The sequence below is a fragment of the Kogia breviceps genome, chromosome 9 (genome assembly GCF_026419965.1).
Source record: "Kogia breviceps isolate mKogBre1 chromosome 9, mKogBre1 haplotype 1, whole genome shotgun sequence".
Classification (NCBI taxonomy): Eukaryota; Metazoa; Chordata; class Mammalia; order Artiodactyla; family Physeteridae; genus Kogia; species Kogia breviceps.
This window is the reverse complement of record NC_081318.1, coordinates 20857421-20881798: the sequence shown is the minus strand read 5'-3', so window position 1 is coordinate 20881798 and position 24378 is coordinate 20857421. Positions and strand designations below refer to the sequence as shown.

Here is a 24378-nt window from a genome sequence, read left to right as displayed (position 1 = left end):
TCCTTCTGCACGGGGAGGGCGTGGCTACTGACGGCCCCGTCCTGCTCTGGCTTCTCTGTTTGGGTATATGAGTCAAGGACCCCTGGGTGTCAAGCAGCTCAGCACCCCATTCCCAGGTATTGAGGTGTCCTCCCTCAAAGCTTTAGAATAGCGGAGTTCATCGGCACCCCCTGAGTCCTGAGCTCAGGATCTCACCTGTGAGTCAGTGGGCGTGGTTAGCGTGAGCAAGTTTTTTTTTTTTTTTTTTCTTTACATCAGGGCCCTTTTATTTTTAGTGACTTGTTTCCCCACATGTCTTCCAGGGAACCCCAGTTCCCTTTCAAGGTTCCTATCCCTGTCCTCCAGCTCCCTGAGGTCAGGCTCCCCTGTGCCCCTGTGGGGACTGCAGCTTCTTTGGCCACTGTCCCTCTGGGCTCCCAGCTACCCCAACAGGACTAGGCTCCCCGGCACCGCCGTGACCGAGCTCATGCAGGCAGCCCCTGCCTGCCTCCGTGACTTTCCTGGAGCATGGTCCTTCCCTCTACCTCCAGGGGTGTGTTGCCCTGGGAGACGGAGGAGGGGAGGCAACAGCCACCAGACAGCGGTACTTGCCGAGCTTGGTGGAGCTTGGCTCTTAAATATTTATAAGCATCAGCTCTAATGGAGGGAGAGGAGGAGACATTAGCAGCAATTTTCTTCTGTGCCTTTGGATTTTTTTTTTTTGCCCCTGAAAATGCGGGGGAACAAGAAGAAAAAAGGAACAGCAAAAGCAGTTTTATACCACTTAGCTATGGGCAAGTGAGAAGAAGGTGAGGTGCCGTCAGTTGGCCAAGAGGAACTGGGCAGGAAGAGCTCAGACGTTCACACCAGGGCTTTGCTGCAGCCCCCTCCTGCCACCCCCCCCCCCAGGGTGGTGGCCTGCCTGGCTATTGCAGGGGGCAGGTGATTGAGCAAAAAGGGCAAGCGGGGGCATTGTTGGGGCCGACGCAGGGAACCAGAAGTCCTGCTCCCGGGCCTGCTCCGACTCTTGACCTTGGGCAAGGTCTCGGCTTCTCCCAGATGTTAGGGCCTGACTGTATGTGGGTGGGCAGGGAGCCAGTTCTCTGAGCTCGGGCGTGACTGCTAATTTTCTCTTACGTGGTTCAGTCAGCTTCCTCGGTGCTGTTTGCCACCATCCACCCTCCAAGGTGCAGCTCACATCTCAGCTCCCCTTTGCTCTCTGCTCCATCCGCGGAGCTGTGGCACGCGTACTTTTCCTGCTCGTCTACCAATTAGTCATGAACTGTCTTGTAGCATTTCTTTCTGCCGTCATCAAAGTGTGGTTCAGTCATCTGTTTTACTCTCTGTAATGGTCTGTTTAGTTATACTGTAAGCTCTGAAGGGCAGAGACCAGGCCTTCTGTGGTCTTGGATTCTGCCCTATGACCAGAGCAGTGAACACCATCTACTTTGTGTGAAGGCACAGCAATTGCTGACTCTGCCTGTGGAGTGGTCTGCTCATAGGGACCCTTGTTCCAGGCAGGAGGGGAGGTGGGTGCGGGCAGACTTCCTCCACCAGCCGAACTGACGACCACTGGAAGTAGAGCTGGGGGTGAGGTGGCCTTTTGTGGCTGCCTCTAAGGTCACAGCCTTGGTTAGGAGCATGTCCAGGGCTGGCGGCACATGCAGGACTGGCCTGAATGAGCCCATCTACGTGCCCCTCTTATACGTGGTCCTGCCTTCGCACACCTCCCAGTGACAAAACCCAGAGGATGCTGCCTCTCCCCAGATGTTCCCCTGCTTTCACATATCCGTGATTGGAAAGGTGGCTTCATTTTGTATCTCCCTTCCCTCCCCGCCCTGCTCCGTGCAGGCTCTCATCTTGGTCCCAGAAGGCAGGGCTAGCCTCTCAATGAAACTGTGAGGAAGGAGATTCCCGTCTATACAATAATGATATTTAAAAAATAAAGAAGAAGAAATTTTCAGACAAATCCAAGGTTTCCAGGAGCACAGTGCGAACGAGTAAGGAAGAGCCACTGAAGCAGCAGGGGAGGTCCTGGCCTGAGCCGTGGACGGATGGCTTCCACGCATCACCAGCCAAGTCCGGGTTGATAGCTGGGTACCAGCAGAGGGCCCAGAATCTGGAACCCGGCTGTAGCGCACTGGGCAGATGGACTGCTTTATTATAGGGCAGGCTCTCCCCTCCTTTCATTCCCTCTCTCTTGCCTTATTTATCTCTCTTTTCCCATGGCCCTGTCATTCGTTCCTTTGAAAAAATACCTACCCTCCACCCCACCCCACAAAAGACCCCACAAAACCCCTGCTTCTGGAGCTTTGACATGTAGCTAGAGAGGCTTTAGATACTCCTGCTGTTGTTTACTGAGCTTAAGCCTGTGTTCCCCGCAAACATCAAGGTGAATAATTGCATCATGGAGTTCGCATGGGCTGTCTCTGGGGAAGGAAGACATGGACAGAGATGGCGGCTACCCCTGGGGGAGGGAACTAATGGCCGGGGAACATGGGAGGGATGGAGGCTCTTTTGTGCCGCTTGAATCGTACAGGTCTTGTACAAACGTACAGGTCTTGCCTGTTAACAACAACAATGCTTAATAACCAGTTACATCACCCCCAAAGTGTGGCATAGATCTGGGCTAAGGGAGAGATGTCATCCCATCTTAGCAGGAAGGTTGGGCTTGGGAGGTCTCCTCTTGGGTCATCCCTGGCTCCGTCATGGCCCCAAGTCAGCTCATTCCAGTGGGCCTACCAGACTTATACGAGGCAGTCATTTCTGCCTTAGTTGTGTATTCAGAGGTTCTGTTTTCCCTTTACTGAGAGAGCCTCTGAGTGCAAGCCACATTCCATTTGTGAAAACGTGAAAACCAACAGCAGTAATACAGCAACCCCAAATTATCTGAGAAAGTTTCTGTAAGAAAACAAATAATATCTTCATGACTTCGGGGCCGTACAAAATTTTCTTAGTGCACAGAAATACTAATCGTGGAGGAGGAGAGCAGGACATTGGACAACATTAAAATAAGAACTTTTCCCATCACAGTCATCATTTAGAGAGTGAACAGGCAACCCATCGGCGAGAAGACGATATTCACAATACAGGCAAACCTCGTTTGCTTGTGCCTTGCTTTACTGTACTTTTCAGATACTGTGATTTTTACAAATTGGAGGTTTGTGGCAACCCTGCCTGAGGCAAATCTGTCAGCGCCATTTCTTCTAACAGCGTTGCTCACTTTGTGTCTCTGTGTCACATTTGGGTAATTTTTGCCGTATTTCAGAATCCTTCAGTATTGTTATACGTGTTATGAAGATCTGTGATCAGCCACGTTTGGTGTTGCTATTGCAAAAACATGACAACTTGCTGGAGGCTCAGGTGATGGTTAGCATTATTCAGCAGTGAAGTATTTTAAATTAAGGTATGTACATTGTTTTCTTTAGACCTAATCTATTGCACACTTAATAAACGACAGTATAATGTAAACATAACTTTCATATGCCCCGGGAAACCAAAACTTCGTAAGACTCACTCTACTGCAGTGGTCTGGAACCAAACCCACAATATCTCCGACATATGCCTGTACATCTGATTAAAAAAATCTGAGTTTTTTAAAGAGAGTGGAAGAGTTAACATGTACTTGACACAAGAGGATATCCCCGTGGTCAGTGATCATGCGAAAAGGCCCTCAACATCATTATTCATCAGACGGATGCAAATTCGAACCACTTTGAGACACCATCATGCACCCACCGGGTAACATGAAAAGGGTGACAAAACCAAGGCTCGCAGAGATGTGGAGCGATCTGAATTCTTAGACATTTCTGGCAAAAGTATGAGTTTGTTCAGTTGCTTTGGAAAACTTTTTGTCCACTTGAAAACCTAAACACATGAAAGAAAGAACCCAACGATGCCAGGCTGCAGCGTGGATGAATCTCACAGATAATGTGTTATATTGAGCGAAAGAAGTAAAAAACGAGAATCTACACTGTTTGACCTCATTTATAGGAAGTGTGTGTGAAACTAATCTGTGGCGATAAAAATTAGAACAGTAGCTACCTCAGGGGTGTGTGGGAAAGTTATTAGTATTTACTAGGAAGGGACATGAGGGGACTTTGGGGGGAGATGCATGTGTTCTGTATCTTGATCTGGTTGGTACACATCCGTAAACATTCACAACTGTACTCAATATATGCATAATTTGCCGTACAAAACATACCTCAGTTTTTTAAAGGGAAGGAGGCTCAGAGGTCAGGTAGAAAAAATGACGAATGTCCATCCAGGCCACGCAAACTGTACTGTCTATTCCAGGAGCCAGCATGGAGACAGTGGTGGGGTAATTTGGTGAATCGCAGGGCAGTCAGAGCTCCTCTGAGTGACCCCAGGATTGTGCCATCAGATCCCACGCTAGAATCCAGGGCGATGGAAAACCTCTCATGGCTGGATGATTAAGCCTCAATTCCTGGCTTTGGGAGAGCACTTTCTGGCATGGCAAGTCCTCTGCAGCTGCTTCCCTCACACACATTTGCTCAAGTTCAAGTGCAGACATTTCCGTGGGTTGTCAGTGTTCCCGGTGAAGCCCCCACCTTCCACCCCGAGGCACCCTTTGGTACAGGCCCAAGCTGGACAGGGCCGGTCAGAGATGTGTCTGGAAGGGGCGAGACCCTGAGGGGCATTCTGGGCCAGAGCTATTCACAGCATAGTCCGTGACTGACTCCTGTCCACAAACTGATGCTCACCCACGATGATACAGGATGGAAATTGAGAGTGAGTGTTGAGGAACTTTTATAGCTATTAGAAAGAGTCCTCTTATGACTATTGAATTTACGATTGTAAAATTGGGTCTTGTACTTTTTTTTTTTCATTTTTCTCATTTGTTTTCATCGTGTTTTATAAAAACATGGGAGTGCGATGAAATGAAAATTTTTACAAAGAGAAAGTGGACTTTGATCTCAGGTAGCTGGAGGAGCAGTTTCTTAAATGCTCAGAGGGTGTGTCCTAAAAGAACTTACGGAAGAGCCTGAGCAGGGTCTCTGATAAGTCAGGGGCTGTTGCTTCCTGCACTTGGCGATTTTTAGAGACACTGAGCAAAACAGCCTAATTGTAGTTTCCATAGTTACCAGCTACCACCGAGGAGAACATGAGCAGATTTTAAAGGGAAAAGCCAGGCACAGGCAGAAGTCAGAAAGGTGGGGAGGATGCTGGGCCCCAGAGGAATCTGGGCCAGAGGGGGCGGCCACCACTTTACACAGCCGGGGCCTTCAAGTTGTTTTGATCCCAGAGGCAGATGCCCTGGGAACCTAGTGACGGCACATTGCCATCGCAGCTGCCCGTGAAGGACATGAGGCAGGCTGACAAGAGGCCTTCATCACGGCAGCAGGCTGGATTACCCTTCAGGGGTCCCACTCTCTGGCCCTGTCCCATGGCAGCTCCAGAAGAGTCACCCTCTTTTGCCACCATGCAGCCACCCAAAGCTTTGGACCTCCACCCAAAGCAAAGTTAGCAGGAAGGGAAAGGCGGCAGGAAGGGTCCTGTACCAACCCCACCGGCCTTCGTGCTCAAGCTTGGGTCTAGGATTTGAGGCCAGCCTCTCTTTCCGCTGTCATCGATTGGGGTCAGTGCCGTAGGCCATCCAGCGGCCTCACGTGTTCAGTCATTTGCTCATTCCTTCATTTATGCATCACTCAACAGACATTTCTAGAGCACTTGCTTGGGGGCCAGGCACTGTCCCAGATGCTGGAGATGCAGCAGAGCCCAAGCAGAGAAGGTCCCTGCCTTCACGGAGCTCATATTCTAATGGGAGAGACCGATGATGAAAGCATAAACCACAAGGTGAGGTGATGGTACATTCCACTGGCCTCGGGGTGGTGCATTGGGCCAGGAGGGGCTGTGGCGATGGTGGAAACATTTACACACAGTCTTTAGTATTTGAAAGGATGTGAAGGGCCAAAACACAGGCGCAGAAAGAAGACTGGGCTTGGCAATGTGATTCACGGGGTCTGTAGGGAGTGCCAAGCCAGGGCTCAACTGAATCTGTGGAAATCAGTGCTTTGTAAGTCCCTCTTGGCCCACATCTGCAAGACCCTGAACCCCCTAGAGAGACCCTTCACACCCACTGGGTTTCAAGCAGATCTCAGGTTTGCAACAAGCTCTGGAAATTCCACCCAAGAGCCCACCTGGGCCACCAGCCACCAGAGGGCGCTGGTGTTGCTCCTTGGCAAAGAGAAGGCCTGATGTTGTTTTAGGAAAATGTTTGAATTATGTGAAATACAAAGCAGTCCCGCCTCAGAATTATAGGCTTGTAAATCATGCTGGGGAGAAAAAGGGCCAGGGGGACGGGGAGATGTGGGATGTGAGTTTATGATCTCTCCAGAAGCCCTTGATGGAATTATAGCCTCGTAACTCACTGGGGCCCACTCTTTCCTCCACCTGGGTTCAGCTCCTCCTCTGGGCCCCCCGGGGAAGATTGATCAGGGTGCCAACAATGAGAGACTTGCTTGGTAGAGGCCTTAGGCAGGCCCCTCTAGGCTCCCTGGGGAGCGTGAGGGGAGGTGGCCATCATGACTGTTTACGCATTGGGTGCTGGCAGCTGGCCTCGGTTTTAGCGACTCCGTGGGGCTGTAACCACGTGAGTTCCAAAGGACCAAGACTGAAGAGGCCAGCGTGAGCTGCAGGATCCAAACACCAGATGGAAAGGGCTCTGGGGTTCCATGGGGAGGCGGCCACCTTCTGCAAGGTCCCATGGACCCACACAGCAAGGACACTGCATCTCTCTTTGGATGAGGTAGCGTGTCATGAGGATGCCCTGCCGCTTCTCCCTCATCTGGGCCATGTCTCCAGTTGGCCCTTTAACAAAATGGCCACCACCAGCCTCTTATCAGGGAACGAATACACAGCAGGGCCTCAGAAGAGCTCACAGACTGAGAGCGTACCGTGTGCTGAGGCAGCTGGCACTGACCTTCCTCCAGCTGGGGAGATATGCCCATGGGAGGAGGAGGGAGTGGCTGACAATATGCCTACCATCCCCTGCCACTAGCTGTGGCCTCTGTCATGTCCGGGGTTTTAAAAAAAGGCCGTGGGAAGTGCATTTCCAATGGCAAGTCAGTGATGCACTGTTAGAAATAGCTTTCAAAAACCCTAAAGACCTCACCAAAAAACTATTAGAAATAATGAATGAGGGCTTCCCTGGTGGCACAGTGGTTAAGAATCTGCCTGCCAATGCAGGGGACACTGGTTCGATTCCTGGTCCTGGAAGATCCCACATGCCGTGGAGCAGCTACGCCCATGCACCACAACTACTGAGTCTGCGCTCTAGAGCCCACGAGCCACAACTCCTGAGGCCTGCATGCCTAGAGCCCATGCTCTGCAACAAGAGAAGCCACGGCAATGAGAAGAGAAGCCCATGTACCGCAACGAAGAGTAGCCCCTGCTCACTGCAACTAAAAAAAGACCTCACACAGCAATGAAGACCCCAAAATAAATAAATTTTAAAAAAAAGAAAGAATGAATACAGCAAAATTGCAGGACACCAATCAATATACAAAAATATGTTGCATTTGTATATGCTAACTATGAGCTAACAAAAAGAGAAACTGAGAAGACAATCCCATTTACAGTCACAATAAAAAGAATAAAATACCTAGGAATAAATTTAACCAAGAAGGTGAAAGACCTGTACACTGAAAACTATAAGACTTTGTTGAAAGAAATTGAAGAAGACACAAATAAATGGAAAGATATTCCATGCTCATGGATTGGAAGAATTAGCATTGTTAAAATGTCCATATTACCTAAAGCAATCTACAGACCCAGTGTGATCCCTATCAAAATCTCAAGGACATTTTTCACAGAAATAGAATAAAACATCCTAAAATTTATACAGAACGATGTAAGGCCTCAAATAGCAAAAGCAGTCCTGAGGAAAAAAGAATAAAGCTGGAGGCATCACAGTGCCTGACTTCAGGCTATTTAATAAAGCCATAGTAATCAAAACAGCATGGTATTGGCAGAAAAATAGATGCATAGATCAATGGAACAGAATTGAGAGCCCATAAATAAACCCACGCATATGTGGACAATTAGTTTATGACAAAGGAGCAAAGAACATACAACGGAGAAAAGATAGTCTCTTCAATAAACAGTGCTGGGAAAACTGGACGGCTGCATACAAAAAATGAATCTAGACCACTGTCTCATACCCTACAGAAAAATTAACATAAAATGGATCAAAGACTAGAATGTAAGACCTGGAACCATAAAACTCCTAGAAAAAAACATAGGCAGTATGCTCTTTGACATTGTTCTTAGCAATATCTTTCTAGATATGTCTCCTCAGGCAATGGAAACCAAACAAATAGCGTATGTTATCACATATGTGGAATCTAAAAAAAATACCAATGAATGTATAGGCAGAACAGAAACAGACTCACATGTATAGAAAACAAACTAGTTGTTATGAAAGGGAAGAGGGAATGGGAGGGGCAAATTAAGGATATGGGATTAAGAGATATAAACTACTATGTATAAAATAGATAAGCTACAAGGATATATTGTGTAGCACAGGGAATTTTAGCCATTATCTTGTAATAACGTCTAATGGAGTGTAAGCTGTAAAAATACTGAATCACTATGCTGTACACCTGAAACTAAGTAGTAATGTAAATCAACTACAGCTCAAAAAACCCAGTAAAAAAAAATAAAAACAAAGTAAATGAACAAACCAAACCAAACAGTAACAAACACGTAACTACAGAAAACAGAGTAGTGGCTACCAGAGGGGAAGGGGCAGGAGGGAGGATAACAGATGGAAACTGAATTTTTGGTGGTGAGCACATTGTAGGGTATACAGAAGTAGAAATAAAATGCTGTACACGTGAAACTTACAGAAGGTTTAAAATCAATGTTACCTCAATTTAAAAAAATAGCTACCTTTCTTGAGGTACTACATGTCAGATGTCGTGTACATAATCACATTTTCTCACAGATTCTCACAATGTTCTCACAAATTATTTCCATTTCGCCGATGAGGGGAGTGAGGCATAGAGATGTAAATCAGTTTGTCTAAGCCACACACAGACAGCTAAGTCCGGTGTTGACGATTCGAACCCAGATCCCCTGTCTCTCTTGGGCATCCCACCAGGGAGCCTGCCGGCATCTCATCCCTGTGAATGTCAGTCCCCAAATCTTTCGGCTGAATTCCCACTCAATTTCTATTCCTCTCTGCCTGCTTGAGTTCACAGTTGCAGTCCAGCGCCTGTCCTTTCTTATTTTCTCTGCAGTGTCTTTTGCATTTACAGTGCTCTGGTGATAACCCGCTATTGAGAGAGAGGGAGAGTTTAGAGTTTGTGGTAATATCGCACAATCAAGAGCATAAGCTTTAGAGTCAGAGAAACCTGGGTTCACATTCCAGCTCCACCTCCTCTATCATTTGGCATTTGTGGGACTGGAGTTGTTATTGCTTTGAGCCTCACTGTACTCGTCCATAAAATGGGTGTAGTAGTGACAACTACTGCATAAGGCTGGATCCTGAGAACCGAATGAGGTTGAATGTATGTAAGTGATACATCAACTCAATTTATAAAATCATCTCTCTGAGAAAGTTCTTTGTGGCCCGGGAGCTGATGACCCTCTGTCACAGGGCATTAAATCAGGGTTACAGTCTTACCCTACACCCGTATTCTCTTCTTCATCTCCTCCCAGTATCTTATCAACCCTAAGGGACCTAATCTTTCTTAATTGATGGGATAACAAAAGACTAAGGTCATTTAGAAAACCTTGTCTTCAGGATCAGTTGGGTTTCATTACATGATATCCTCTTCGGGTACCTGATCTTGCGGCCCAGTGCTTTAGAGAAAATAGCAGGCATTTATCTTATTACTATGTATCCAGCATCGAGTTCAGAATAAAAGAAATGTTAAGACCCGGTCTATTACTGAGTTGAGGAGGCAGGACATAAAAAAGAGGTGAAATTATTAGGGAATAAAATTATCATGTACATATCAGCACTGATTCTGTTAAAATAAAGTGCTGAGTGGTGTATTAACAGGCGATTAGAGGCTGTAGCCATCCAGGGTAAGATGCTAATTGTGTGGTGCAGGGAAGAAAGGCACGGGTGCCTGGGGAGGTTGAGTAGTACCCAGTCCCTCTGAGAAGTCACCTGTGAATGTGACGCGTCCCAGAGCCAGGGGGCGCACGCAGCCCTCACCAACATGCAGCTTTTGGTGTCGCTTGATGTCCTTGTCTCACATAGGTCAGTCACAACTTTCGAGGTGGAATAAAAACTTGGTTTGATGGTGAATAATGGAAAGGAGGATGGCGATGGCAGTGATGGAAAGGTGAAGAGGTAGAAGAAGACTGAGGGCTCTTCCCAAGAAAAGACTTGGCGTAATGCCTCTGATCTCACTCGTACAGAATTATTAAGGGTTTTAAAGCATTACATATTGCACTGTAGGTCTCCCTCGTGCCCTACCTCATACCCTCTTGACCCACATTTCAACCCCAGCTGTTGCCATGGCAACCAGGTGGCATGCACGTAGCCTGGCAGCATCGGTTTTCGGGACAGACCCTGGATACCCCTTGCCTCTGCCCCAGGGCACCACTGTGTCTGCCCCTGGGGTCCCTGGGGGGAGCCACGGAGCCATTGCTACACACTCTCAAGTCTAAAAGTCTGAAGGATTAAGCAGCCACTGGGCAGCCTTCAGGCTCTGGGGGGTGGGAGCCAGTGGGCACGTTCTGAGGTGCTCTGTTTCTGCAGGGCCCTTTCTAGTGGGTTGCCTGCTGCCCACGGTGGAGACCAGCTTGATAATACACCCTTGAGTTGTCTTGTCTTCACTCCCTTACCCCACTCCTGTTTCTCAGGACCACCTCCCCTAATAAACCCCCTGCTCGCAAGCCCTTGTCTCAGGTTCTGCTTTGGGGGAAAACTCAGGCGTTTATCGTTTTCAGTTATCCACTTCTGTACTTTATCGGGAAGCTATACTCTACACTTGCATTTCAGGATCTGGGCAGAGATTCTTGCACTAACTTTATGCATTCATGTAACTGACACTTTTAGGGTGACTGCTGTATGCTGGGTACTGTCCCATGAGCTGGGTCCAGAGAGATAACACGTGGGGTTTTTCCTTCAGGCGCGTGCCACCATCCACTAAAGCTTGTAAGATGTCAGGACCCGCTCTAAGTCCTTTGAAAGCCTTACCTCACTTGATCCTCTCCACAGCTCTGTGAGGAAGGCATTATTTTTTGTTGTTGTTGTTTTTGTTTTTGTTTTTGTTTTTGCGGTACGCGGGCCTCTCACTGTTGCGGAGCACAGGCTCCGGACGCGCAGGCTCAGCGGCCGTGGCTCACGGGCCCAGCCGCCCCGCGGCACGTGGGATCTTCCCGGACCGGGGCTCGAACCCGCGTCCCCTGCATCGGCAGGCGGACTCTCAACCACTGCGCCACCAGGGAAGCCCAAGGAAGGCATTATTATTCCCACCTTTACAGATGAGAAGACCCAGATTTGGAGACAGGAGTTTGCTCCAGGTGGCAGGGCTGGACAGTGGTGGGCAGGGTCTTCGCCATTACTCTGCACAGAGAACGTGTGTTCAGGCTGCAAAGGGCAGATTGAGGTCACAGCTGTCTGGACAGGTGGGGTGCTCACACAGTTCCGAGTAGGGGGCATATGCCCCCCGTGTTGCCCATGGGAGTTCATACAGCTGGAGGCAAACCACAGATGAAGAAGGAACGAGAAGAGCACTGAGGGGTCGGGGGCGGTGCAGGTGGGCCCCCGGGGAGGGGGCGCCATGATGCAGTCCTTGTGGTGGACGCACTCCTGGTGGCCGGGGCCGAAAGCGTATCCCTAGCGACCTGCTAGCCTCCCTCCCCTTACTGCTCTGCTTCCCGCACCCCCCAGGCCCCGCCTCTGCGTCACTAGAATTGGACAGGCTTAACCAGGGCCGGTTGGGGAACTTGGCAGGTGGGAAAGCAGCAGCCCAGGTCTGTACTCCAAAGTGGAACTGGGGTAAGAAGGGCCCCGCTTCTCCCCTGCCTGTATTTTAGAGGGATCATCGGGCCTCTGTTAGAATCAGGCAGCAATAGGTGCTGCCGAGAGCAGCCAGCCTGTGCGTGTGGACAGGCCTTTCTAGGCATCACGAGGAGCTGTCATTTACGGTCCCCTCGAGGCGGCCGCCATCTGGAGTGAGGACCTGGGTAGAGAACATGGCCTGTGTCCCAGTAAGGATGACTTCTCTGCCCTCCTGAGAAGTTGATCATTCCTGAAATTTCTAGGAGACTATAGGCTGTGTTTTAAAACGACCTTGGTTGGATTCATCCCGGGTGGGTCCATATAGCCTCTCCCGACGCGAGTGCCGCGACCTCCACCTGGGGCTGAACGCTCTCCACCAGGGCAGGCAGGCTGCGAGAAGACCAGGCAGAAAACCTCCCGCACAGAGTCGGCGAAAAGTGCTGTCCTCCCCAAGCCTCTCCCTTCTGATTCCTCTCTCCCAACCCTTCCTGCCCCCGGCCCCAAGTTCCTTCCTTCCTCTTCTCTATGGATTTGTGCCTTCTTTTTCTGTCTTCTCCTTCTTTCCTAATCTGTCCAAAATCCAGCTCAGGAAAATTAGGAACTTCCACAGAATGATTCACATTGAGTGTAAATGGCCAATAGTACCTTTAAAAAAATGAAAGATTTAGGTCAAAAGAATAATTCTCTGTAGGTGAAAAGGTGAGACTGCACACATCCAGCTGTCAACTAAGGGGCTAAATAACTATCGGTCAGGTTGAATTTGTAATGCACAGGATAGTCTAGGTTATGCTGCAGTAACAAACAGCCCTCACCCCCCAGGGACTTAAAACAGCAAAGGTTTGTGTTTTACTCGTACTACGTAACCATCAGGGTCATCTGGTGGCTCTGCTCTGTGATGTCGTTGTCCTCACTCTGTGGTCCAGGCTGGGGGAGCCTGGCAGGGGACCTACATCACCGGCGTTCAGACTTCATTGGCCCAAAGCAAGTGGCTTGGCCAGCTCACCTTTATTAGGTGGGAAACTGTAATGCTCATTCAGGGAGCGGAAGTGGGACTTGTTGACCAGTGATGCAGTCTACCAGATGTCCCTGCCTGTGGGTCCAGCCTCAAACACCTGCCTCCAGCGTTAGCAGATACTCCCAGCAGCACCGCAGGCTTGGGGTCAGCACTCAAAGTGGGAGTTTTGTTAAAACAAAAGCAGGGCAGGTTTAGAGAAGGTGATGGGATGGAAGTGACCTGCTCCTAATCTCCATTCACCCTGCTCAGCCAGGAGCAGCTCTACCAACCAGGGAGAGGTTTTGACCACAACACCTGCTCTTTTCACCTGCCAGAGACAGCCACCAGCTGCAACTCAAGGAATTAGTTTCTTAAAGATAAAACATTCATGGCAGGGCGTGTGTGGCCAAATACGAAAAATCACGAAGAGCATGTCAGTCAAAGTTGTGAAGCTAATCAAGGGACCCACTTTGTGGCTGGTCGCTTTCCCCTAGTCCTCCTGCCCTTGTCCCCTCTTTCATCTGTTCTTGATTTTCTGTGATTTACTCTGTGCTGGATACTTGTTAAACTTGGGTAACATTAGTTCAGCTGAGATATGGGCTCTACCTTCAATAATCTCCCAGTCTAATGATCAAAAATATACATATTTCATAAGGTGTTAGATATTTAGTCTTTTGCAGTGATAAATAAGGAATCTGTTATGGACTGAATTATGTCCCTCCAAAATTCATATGTTGAAGCTTTAACCCTCAGTGTGACTGAAGTTGGAGATGGGACCTTTAAGGAGGTAATTAAGGTTAAATGAGGTCATAAGAGTGGGACTCTATAATCTGATAGGACTTGTGTCCTTATAAGAAGAGACAGCAGAGATCTTTTTCCAAACACACACAGAAGAAAGACCGTGTGAGGACACAGAAGATGGCTGTTTGCAAGCCAGGAAAAGTGGTCTCACCAGAAACCAACCCTGGCACCTTGACTTTGGACTTCCAGCCTTCAGAACCATGAGAAAATACATGTCTGTTGTTCAGGCCACACAGTCTGATCTGTTACGGCAGCCCAAGCTGACTAATAATACAGTATCCCCCTCAATTTGTTACTGAGGCCCAGGCCCAGTCCACTCTTTTGTTTGTATAATAGCATTTTTATGACTCTTGATAGTACCCCGTGCATGCGTGGCCGTTCATAATACCCCAGGTTTTTTGCACTTTAGTTACAGGCATCTGTCCTCCCCACAGTCTCCTGGATTTCATATGCAGTTAGACACGTCTGCAGTTTATGGAAAAGGAAACAAAATCACAGAGAAATGATCTGCTCAAGGTCACAGTGACTGTGATAAAATATGAGATCATATAGGTAAAGGAGCCTGAGGACAGGGCAGGAACTGGGTCATGTGTGGAATCCCAATCTGAACTTTCCACCGCAGCCTGCTTCACTATTTAGGAGAAGGAAACACATCTCCTTCCTATTCGTGAAGCATACTTTCTGTGTGGAGTCTTAACCACCAAAACAAACAAACAAAAAACAAGCCACAGAACCTCTGGCTGATGTCGATCCATTTGGTTTGTGCTAGACCTTGAGGTCACTAATTCCCAGGAGCCTCGGGTTTGGTGGGTGCGGGGGCAGCAGGAGATCAGTCTGTCTTACATCTCCCCACACTCCTCTTTCCTACCTTTCTTAATTACCCTCTTTCTGTGTGTTTCTGTCTCTCCTTCCTGATCTTGCTTCCTTTCTGATTCTCTTTTCTCATGGTTTTCACTTTGAATAGTAAGAACGCTGGAATTTCATGGCCACATCCAGCCCAGCCTTCTCCATCTGCTGCCCTGAGGCTTAGAGAGGAAAGTACCTGCTCAAGGGCAGCCAGTGGAATGAAGAGCAGAGGACACAGTTTTCCTGGGTCCAGACAGGGACTTACCCTGCCTCACCTGCATCACTTTCCCTTTCCCCTCCCCCTCTCACACCACCTCCAAGCCACGGGACGGGCCACGATGGACGTGAGCGCAAGTAGATGAGCTGTCTTCTTCCCTTTCCCCAGCCTCTATTGCCACCCTTTCCATTTTCTTCTCCCGATCCTATCTCTACTCCAGAGACAGCACTGGGTTCAAGGTCTCCACCCTCTGTCAAAGTTGGCGGAAGAGGACCCATAAAATCATTTACACTGAGGTATAGCTTGCCGAGAAGACTTGAGGCGGGGATGGTAGTCCTAGCGTTACCTCCAGAGTGTGTGACTGCAGGATTGTGTTGAGAGAGACTCAGAGGCAGATCCGACTCTGTGCCAAAGTGATGTCCGCTGACAGCGTTGACTGGGAGTCAGTCTGCTGGGTTATCGCCTCCCGCGATGCCTGCTTTGTAGCTGAGGATGGAGCCTTAAGTAGAAGGATGTGTCTGAGATGGCTGAGTACACATATCATGTAGCTGGAGAGAGAAAGTGCTGCTTCTCTACATCATAGAGGCCACCACCGCCTACTTATGGCCCAGCCTCTCCGCCTCCCCCTCCTAGCCGGACACATAAAGAAAGACCCCAAATCCAAAACTGCATTTTTATTATTTTTTAATAAACTTTATTCTATATTACAAATAGGTTTTTTTTTGTTCTGAACTGCAAAATAGGAATGCCTTATATTTACATACACAGGTATACAATTAATTATAACAAAGGTACAGAAGCTTGCCTTTACCAAGTTACAACTGGGCTCCAATTTAAATAGCATAGGTTTCCTTTTTAAAAACTTTTTTTTTTAATCTTTTTTTTTTTTAATCTTACTCGGATACTCTTCTTTAAAAATCAAAACCAGAAGACCCTCTTCCTCTAATAGATTTCATCCACATATCTTTGAGGCTTATTGTAACACTGTTGTCTAAAGATATGTTTTGCTTTGTTCTAACGAAGGGTCAGTGTTCAAGGTGGGAGCTTTCTGGAAATAGAAGTGGGGCGGGGCTGGGAGTGGATGACCCGAGCAGGAATGACCACCCTACCGCCTTCAGCAGCCTGTCTCTGAGACTCAAAGGCCCCTGCCTGTTCCTTAAACAACCCATTCATCCTTTCCTGTTCCTCCTCCTCTCTCTAGTGTTTGAGACTTAACTCTGGGTCATCTGACCAGGCCAGACTCCTCCTCTCCCCCCACCCCTCGGCTCACTGAGCCATTATCTCTTGTGGTACCCTGGAGTTGTTGGTTGCTATGGTAACTTGGCAGGACCCTGCTGAAAGAGATAGGCTGGTCTCTACAAGCTAAAGTGGGGAGGAGGGTGGCTACCTCCAATTCTTCCCTCCCATCGCAGGGCCTGGGGTTCTTGTTCTTGGTCAGTGCAGCCAACTCATGACTAAGCCAGGACCTCTGGCCTCACGGATGCCAGGCCCAGGCAGGGAGTGATGGGGGGGGGAGAGTCGTCCACCCTAACACACAAAGTCATGGTTTCCAAATGGAAACAAGATTCTTTGAGGTAAACTAGCTTTTCTTTTTAAAGAACGGAAGGCTTAACAGGCCAAAAACAAGCTGACGGGAACACCGGGGAGGGAGAACACACACGGACACACACACCTTCTTAGTTGTCCACCTGTATTGCATCCGGCCGTCCTGTTTGGTAAAGCGGTGTCTCAGTTTCTTAAGTGTTCTTTGCATTGCTCTTTAACCGTATCCTCTGTTTGGAATTCTACTCTTGTAAGGGGGCCCTTCCGAAATGTGCTTGAGTTGTAAGATCAAAGATACCAACAAAAGAAGTTCTAATTCCAGATAAAGAAACTGGTGGAAGATGAGCTGCACAGACCTATTTTCCGTGAGCATCTGCCTTCTTGGGAGAGGGGTCCCTCCACAACGAATCCCTAACAGGGTCTCCCTGCTGTTTGGGGGAAGCTGTAGGATTCAGCAACACCGGGGGCGGCCCAGAGAGAAGTGAAAGAGGGTAGCGTGGCGGGAAGGTGGGGCTCGCCTGACCAAGGTCGCCGGGCCTCCCCCCACCCCACCCCCCGGCCCAGCTCAGTCTCTGCCGGTACAAACAGAAATCTCTTCTTATTCATCGCGATTTTGTTTTGCTTTGTTTTGATTTAGCGTAGTCACCTGCCTACTCAAGGAATTTAATTGGGACTCTAATGAGTATGTATTACTTTTACAACCAAAGCATCCTTTACATTTTATAAAAGCTGGATACTCCCCCTAATAATAAGTAATTTTATTGGGGATCAAAGATTTGTAGTTTAAAAAAGCTCTCTCTTGAACGAACTTTTACTGCAGAGACTCCTTTGCGAGTGGGAGGCGGGGTCATTCGGTTTTCCAGAGGCTCCAGAGCGTCAGCCTCTCCCAGGAGCTGCCTCTTCGGCGCCCCCTGTGGCCGTCCCTCAGCCTCCCGGTCTGTAAGATGACTCGTTTGCTGCACCTGTGGGGTGAGGCGACAGGGGCAGGAGGAGCAGGGCTAGCACGCGGGGCTGCAGCCAGCCGAGGGGAGCGGCACCGACGTTAGCGGCCACGGAGGCCGCTCCCCCGGGCATGGCCACGCCTGGGGATGTCCTGACCCATTTCTTTAACAACAGGGGGAGCCCCCGTCCTCCGGTCTCCAGTTTCTCCTCATCCCCCTGGAGGTCACAGGTGAAGAGTTTGGTGTTCGCACCGCCCCACCCCAGTATTTGGATTTTACATCCACGCCTGGGCTCCCTCCTTAATCTCGAAACCCTTAAAACACACGAACAAAAAATAAACAACTGCAGACCCCAAATAAACAGCCTACCTACGGCTTAAAGACAAAGGGAAGAGCTGAGAGACGGGAGGGGGGGTTTCGTGGTCTATCCTGAGAGCTGACAGGGCAAGTGAGGGGCTGAGAGAAGGTTCTTGAGGACGTGAACTAGAAGCAGGAGGAAGGGCCAGGAAGGAGGTGGGATGTGCCCGGGGCGGGTCTGCGGGGGGCACAGTGGAGACTCTGGTACCTAGACGCTTTTCATTCATGGGATCGCCTCTCAGACAGCCGTGCTGCGGTTCTCACTGGCGGGTTCAGTTCCTGGAAGGGCCGTGGTCCAGGGCCAAAGCTCCTCTCCCTCCACGGCTCTCTGTTTTTGATTAACAGTAATTAACCGTAGCCTTCACTGCGTTAAGTATTTGACTTCGCATCCTGTGAGGCCAAAGGAAGTGCCCCTTTGTCCTAAGAGCTGAGACAGATGGCGTAAGGAACTTTCCCTTTTAGGTTGAGAGCGAGGGGTTGTTTAGGGCTCTGGAAACATCAGCAGGACTTGCCTTGTGGAATGGAGGTCATTTGGGAAATCACTGCTGTGGCTCCTCTGATGGGGGGCCCAGCGGCCCTGGCTGGACCAGGGGGCCCCGAGCGCTCGTGGGGCGAGGCAGCTTTGGAGGGCTGGATGGGGCTAGGGCGGTCCCAGGGGGCTGGACTGAGGGCGGAGCTGTCCCCTGGGGGGCCGAGCAGCTCCTGAACTTAGTGGCTATGCGTGCGAGGCTACGCGTGCAGGAGGTGGGGAGGGGGCGCTCCGTTCTGCTGGGGTGGGCACGCTCAGGGGCCAGGCATGCAAAGGGGACAAGGGCACGAGGGCCTAGGGTGAGGGGAAGGGGGTGTGGTGCTGGGATAGCACACGGACACTGATCCCAGCCTGGGAGGTGAGGCCTGGGCCTGCAGGGCCACGATCAGAGACCTCGCTCCTGCCGCTGCTTGGCACAGTCCAGGACAGTCTGCCTCAAAGGTCGGCATCTGTTTAAACTGAGTTCTCTCTTTCTAGCATCTCTGGCCTCACTCACTGGCCCACAGGCCCATGAGAGGGAGGCTCTAGGGCTCTGGGTGTGCGCATCACGGTTGGCCTATGGGACGCTCAGGTTATCCTGGGTCCCTGACTTCCAAACCACCTTGATAGCGGAAGGCAAGAAAAAAATGTTTTCCTGAGGAAGTAACCGACACAATAGCCGACTTCACTTAAAGGTACTATTTGCAGTTAACCAAGAAATGTCAGGGTCTTTCCTTCCAAGGAAGTCCAGAGAATGGCAAAGCCCAGACCTGGGGGAGACCTGTGCTCCTGGGAGAGATGACCAGCCTGCAGTAAACTTGCCCAGCCTCTCTCCCTCTCCCATTCTTTTAGACTCAGGAACTTGTAAAGTTCTCCCTCCCCCTCGCCACTCCCGGCGCCATCCCATCTCACTTCAACGTTGACTCCTTACCTCACCCGGGTCAGTTATTTTGACTTTGTGATCTCCTGGTACCATTTTGGACCCTGGTGGTTTCAAGGGGTTGAAAGAGTGAGAGAGATGGGATGAAAGGGAGGTGAGGAGACATGGCCTTTTCTCCCCTGCTTTCTGCCCACAACTCAAGGAGTCAGATAAAGGTCCCACCTTAAACAGAACTGTGACCCTGAACATTAACTGTGACACGGGGCGGGGCCTTGAAGAGACCTCCCTTCCAGAGGACCCCGTCTGCCCAGGTCCCTTCTGTGGCACGTACTGGCCTGCCAGGAGGAGGCTGGGCATTCCGAGGGGAGGCGTGGAAAGAAGATCTGGGGGAAAGAGGCTTTTTGACAACGCTGCCTTGTCTTTACTTTGAAACGTATCACACGTGCGCCAAGAATCCAAACAAAAGAAATGGAAAACAAACAGCAAAAGGAAAGGGAGCTCTTATGGGGAAGATGGGTTGTGACGCTGCGAAATTCGATCCTATTTTCTCCATCCCCCCAGCAGGCCACAGAGACTTTGGGCAAACGAAGCGCCAGAAACAACCCACCCCACCAATTAAAATAAAACCTGCCCCAAACCCCTCCCCCAGGACAGATGAGGAGGGCTTGGAAACTTGTCCATTCTCCCCTCTTTCTTCCTGACATTTCTCCGAGGTGACTGAAGTTTCTCTTACAACAAACACATGGGGAAAAAATTTGTACCGACAATGAAACAATAGTAATAATCCGGTAAAAAAAGAAAAGCTTCAGCAAACCATGATAACAGTCTTTTTTCTACTTGTTCATTTTTTTTTCTCTAACTGTGCAAAACTTAAAAAATAAATCAAAACTCACTCATACACACATACTTAAACTCACAGCTTCCATTCAGCACACCTGTGTTAAATATGTTTGTGTCTTTCTTCTCCCCAACCCCTTCACATGTGCAAAAATATTTAGCGGCCCAGGTGCCTCCTCAGCCCTCCTCCCGCATGCTTCTTTCCTGGCCTGCCAGGGCTTGTGGCTTCTGGGGAGGAGATCAAATGATCAAGGGTAGAAATTCCATGCTTCTTCACCTGGCACTTCGTTTGCCAAAACCTTTGGTTATGCTTTTCCCCCTTGACATGCATATTTTCTCATTCTCCTCTTCCCGTTGGTTAGGTTACTTGTATTTTGCCCATCATTTGTCCTGCTCGACGCCACGTCACGCCCTGCTCTGCGTCACCACCGCCCGGCCTCCAGTCCTCCTGTCCAGGATCCCCTTGGCCAGTGACCACCCTGATTTCCTATGGAGAGGTGACCTCACCCCTCTGCACTCAGCACAGAAAACAAGTGTTGAAATGTCCCGAAGTTGCAGAATGAATGGTGAGCAAGGGCAGAGAAGGGAGATGCTTCAAATCCCCGATAGGACAAGAAAGCTTCCTGAGCTCTCTGCCTACTCCTGGGGCAGACACACACGCACACACACACGTGCACATGAGATCACACACACAAACGTGCTCATATCCAAAGGGGCTATAGCATTCTTTAAGCACAGGGCGCTCCACAGATGTTGCTGGAAATGGTGTGGTTCCTTCCTCTTTCCACGTGGGGCCCCTGTGGAGTGGATGGCAGGGGAGGATGTCTGATGCTCGGGGAGTGAAGGCGGGACTGTGGAACCTTGTCCCCAACCCCACCTGAGATGATGCTGCTGCCTGCCTCCCAGAGTGGTGTACAGCTCCACACCGGGGCTGCCAGGCGAGTCTACGGCAGAGACTGGACCACAGATGGAGATGCTGTCTAAGGTCCCTTCAAGGTTATAGGTTTCCACGATCTTCCGTCAGACCGTCTCTCACTTATAGGCCCTGCTCACCTAGGACACGTGTCTGAGCACACATTAGTCTGGCTGGCTAAAATGATGTATCTGTGGATGGAAGGAAAGATGGAGGAACAGATGCCAGAGCCAAGGTCAGTTGTGTGTCCCTCCTCGCTTTTCCGGCCAGGTCCTTCCCAAACACGACAAACCCGGGACTGAGTTGGGCTGGCATTCTGGCTTGTCTCTGTGAGGCTGTTTCTTTCCATGATGACTGCCGAAGAGCTGAGGGAGGAGAGTGACAAAAGAGACAGCTGAGATGTTGATGAAGTAATTCCCAAGGAGGCCTGAACAGTCCAGAGACAAAGTCATCTGCATCTGCAACGGCACCAGATTCTGCAGGGAGCCAGGGGCGAGGCTGTCTGCCCCAACTTTCTACAGAGTTCTCAGGAAGGACGGTGGGGATGGAGCCATGGAGACAGCTGGAGGTAGAATCTCCCAGATGCACTCGGCATTTTACCTTGACCCCTGATGAGGATGGAGGTGTGTCCTCTAGACGGCACTCGGGGATCTGCAAGGGATCAGACCCATGACTATGGTGGTGATTCGTTAGCATGTGGAGGCAAATGGAAAACAACCAATTCTGCTTCCAGGGTAGATGCATCTCTCTTCTTTTCTCCCTCTACGTGTTACGTATCTGCCGCTGTGAGCCAGACTGGGCGGCTGGGAGGATCTCCACAGTGGGCTGTAACTGCTATTCTTTCTCCTGTCTGGTTTTCCACGGCCGGGAGGAGACTGGGCAGGCAGGGCCCTATGGGCACTTGGAAAGGCTCCAAGAAGATTGGAAGGGAACAAAAAGGCCTCTGGATGCCAACCCAACAAGTGGGAGACAGCCTGCGAGGCACCCCACGACGCCTCACGCTCCCCACTCCAGCCACACGCAGGAGGTGCAGCCTTTCTTCTCACAGTTGCACAGGGACCACGCCACTGACAGAGCCCCTGGAGATGGAAACCTGGGCCAGGAGACGTCTTCCCAGTGAAGATAATACAGAGCTCACTGCCTCGTCCTCAGGCCAGCGTTCGGCTCAATGCGGGGCTATCAAAACGTGGAAGGTGAAGTAGCAGTACAGAAACATCCTGCGTCCGCGGCTCCTCATCCATATTCGGGCCCTGCTGCTGATGTGTGGGGTCAGCGGGGAGAGAGGGCCCCCTCTGATGTCTTCTGGTCCCTCACGGGGTGGGGGGTGGGGTGGGGCGCAGGCGGGCCGTCCTGGACTAACTGAGGGTCGGTGGCTTGGCTCAGTCATGTTGGTAGAGCAACTGAAAGAGGGGGGATCCAGGAAGGAGAGAGACAGAAACAGGCAGAGAGAGAGAGAGAGAGAGAGAGAGGGAGGGAGACAGCGCTGCTCAGGGGATGCTGCTGACGCCAGTCGGAACTTGCACTTGGTAAAGATGATAATCTAGACTGAGGCACGGCTTGGTGTGTCCCTCCCTCCAGGGGGTGCCTGGAAGGACGGTTCTCAGCTGTCTAAGCTCATGAGGGTTATGACTTGTTCTAGTTTGTAGGCCAGTTTCTGCTTTCCACACTGGTCATCGTGGTCCAGAGGTCCAAGGATCTGTTGAAGAGCCAAGAACGGGGCGGTCACTCGTTTGCGTGTGTGTCTGTGTTCTTAGGGTACATACAGAGGGGGGACGCGGTCAGAGGGTTTGGGAGGATGTGTGCAGGTGAAGCGGCCCACACGAGGCGGCCGGGGAGGCAGACGGCCTGGGTGACAGGGTGGGGAGGTGCGGGGCAGCGCTCGGGCACAGGGAACAAACGTGTGGGCACCCAGGTGTCAGCGAGCGCAGGATGCCAGCGCATGCACCAGCATGTCTGAATACGTGTACATTTCACTGCCCACGGAAGACAGCGGAGAGAGGGCAGAAGACACCTGTGCCAGGCTGCTGCAGTTACCTACGGGTTAGACAGCAAACAGGTCCATGCCCAGCGGGAAGTACCGTGCTCAGTGTCTCGGGGTGACTATGCATTTCATGATATCAAGACTTTCCTCCACCCCCCCACCCCCTTGTGAAAAAGGAACGTCTTCCTCGTCCGCAACCCAAGGCCTGAAATTCCGCATTTAGAAAGTTATTTGGCTCCCCTTTGCAAAGGCTGTTAAGAAACCAGTATCCCTCGGAGAGTTACGTCTTAGGCTTTACTGGTCATTGGCACCTAACGGACAATGTCTACACAGCCTTTGCTGAGATTACATGGGTGGCAGAGGACAATGGCACGGAGCATTAGTGGACACATGAAGGAATATGTATTAGAATCTGGCTCAGACTCAGGAGCTGTAGGATTGAACAATGGCTCCACCAGTTTCTGGCCGGGTGATGGGGGGCAAAACACGTAACCTCTCTGAGCCCTCATTTCCTCATCTGTACAATGAGATGGGACGCGTGACTCCCTCTCGGGCTGCTCTGGGAGAGGGGATAAAGTCGCGTAACATATGTAAGCGCCCATGACACAATGCTGGCTCCAGCAGGGGCACGTGACAGCAGGGGTGCTCTCTACGGGTCCTGGGGTCTGAGGGAGCAGGGAGGGGAGGGGCAGGAGGGAAGAGGAGGCTGAAGGCTTGAGGGGAGGGTCCCAGAGCTTTGGACTTCCTGGCCCAGTTAATAAATTTTTAAATGGGGAGACCAAGCGAGTTGCCAACTTCTTAGCTGGCCAAGAACCACCAGTGACTGGCCCCAACATTTCATAAAGATGGGACATTTTAATACCAACCGTAGACGAGTGAACTTGCAGACTAAGGGACAGTCCTTTCCAAGATGAGACAGGGGCACTCATATATTGGCCTACTCTATGTTGTCCTCACTTATCATGTGGCCACAGACAGGTGGAAACTGCCCTGGACTAGCACTGGCCCACAGGCTGGCCTTGGGGTCCCTCCCCTAAAGGACCCACTGCTGCCTTTCCCTGCACTTGAGGTTCACAGCATTATGCTGCTCGTGGCCTGTGGACACCAGGCCCTGGGCCCTGCTGGGGCTCCTTGCTTAATCCAGAGTTCCTAGACCCTCCCTCGCGAAAGAGGCTGGGAGGAAGTAGAGAACCCGGGGCCCTGGCTTCAGCTCCTGTTACTGCCTTCCACTCTCAAGGCAGCTGTGCTGCTGCTCGGGCATGGGGAGCCTGGGTTCTGACCCTACCTGGTCTATACCGGTATGACCAAGAAAACCGTAGGCACCACTGTGCTGGCCAGAAAGCAGGCAGTGTCTGCAGGGGCAGTGACCCCAGATGAAGTTTCCTAAGTAGGGAATGCAGCAACTAAAAACAGACTCCCTTCTGCTCTGGTCTGTATCTATTCTGATTCTCTCCTACCCTATCATCTTGTTTTCTATTCTATTCTATCCTGTCCTGTCCTGTCCTATCCTATTCCTTATGACCTGCCCATGGAAGTGGGGAACTGCTTGCTTAAAGAGAATTAGATCAGAGAGAGAAAGGGAAAAAATAAAGGAGA

At 50.4% G+C, this 24378-nt stretch overlaps 1 protein-coding gene across 3 annotated transcripts in view; it reads right to left on the bottom strand.

Moving 5' to 3' along the window:
* Positions 1-19449: 19449 nt before the first annotated feature.
* PLXNA4 (plexin A4) overlaps positions 19450-24378 on the bottom strand; it is a 464525-nt gene continuing 459596 nt past the window's right edge. For all 3 annotated transcript variants that reach the window (XM_059074236.2, XM_067042137.1, XM_067042136.1), the window contains one exon: positions 19450-22497. In XM_059074236.2, the coding sequence (XP_058930219.1) occupies positions 22402-22497 (96 nt within the window). In that variant the 3' untranslated portion in view covers positions 19450-22401. The remainder of the gene's footprint in view (positions 22498-24378) is intronic.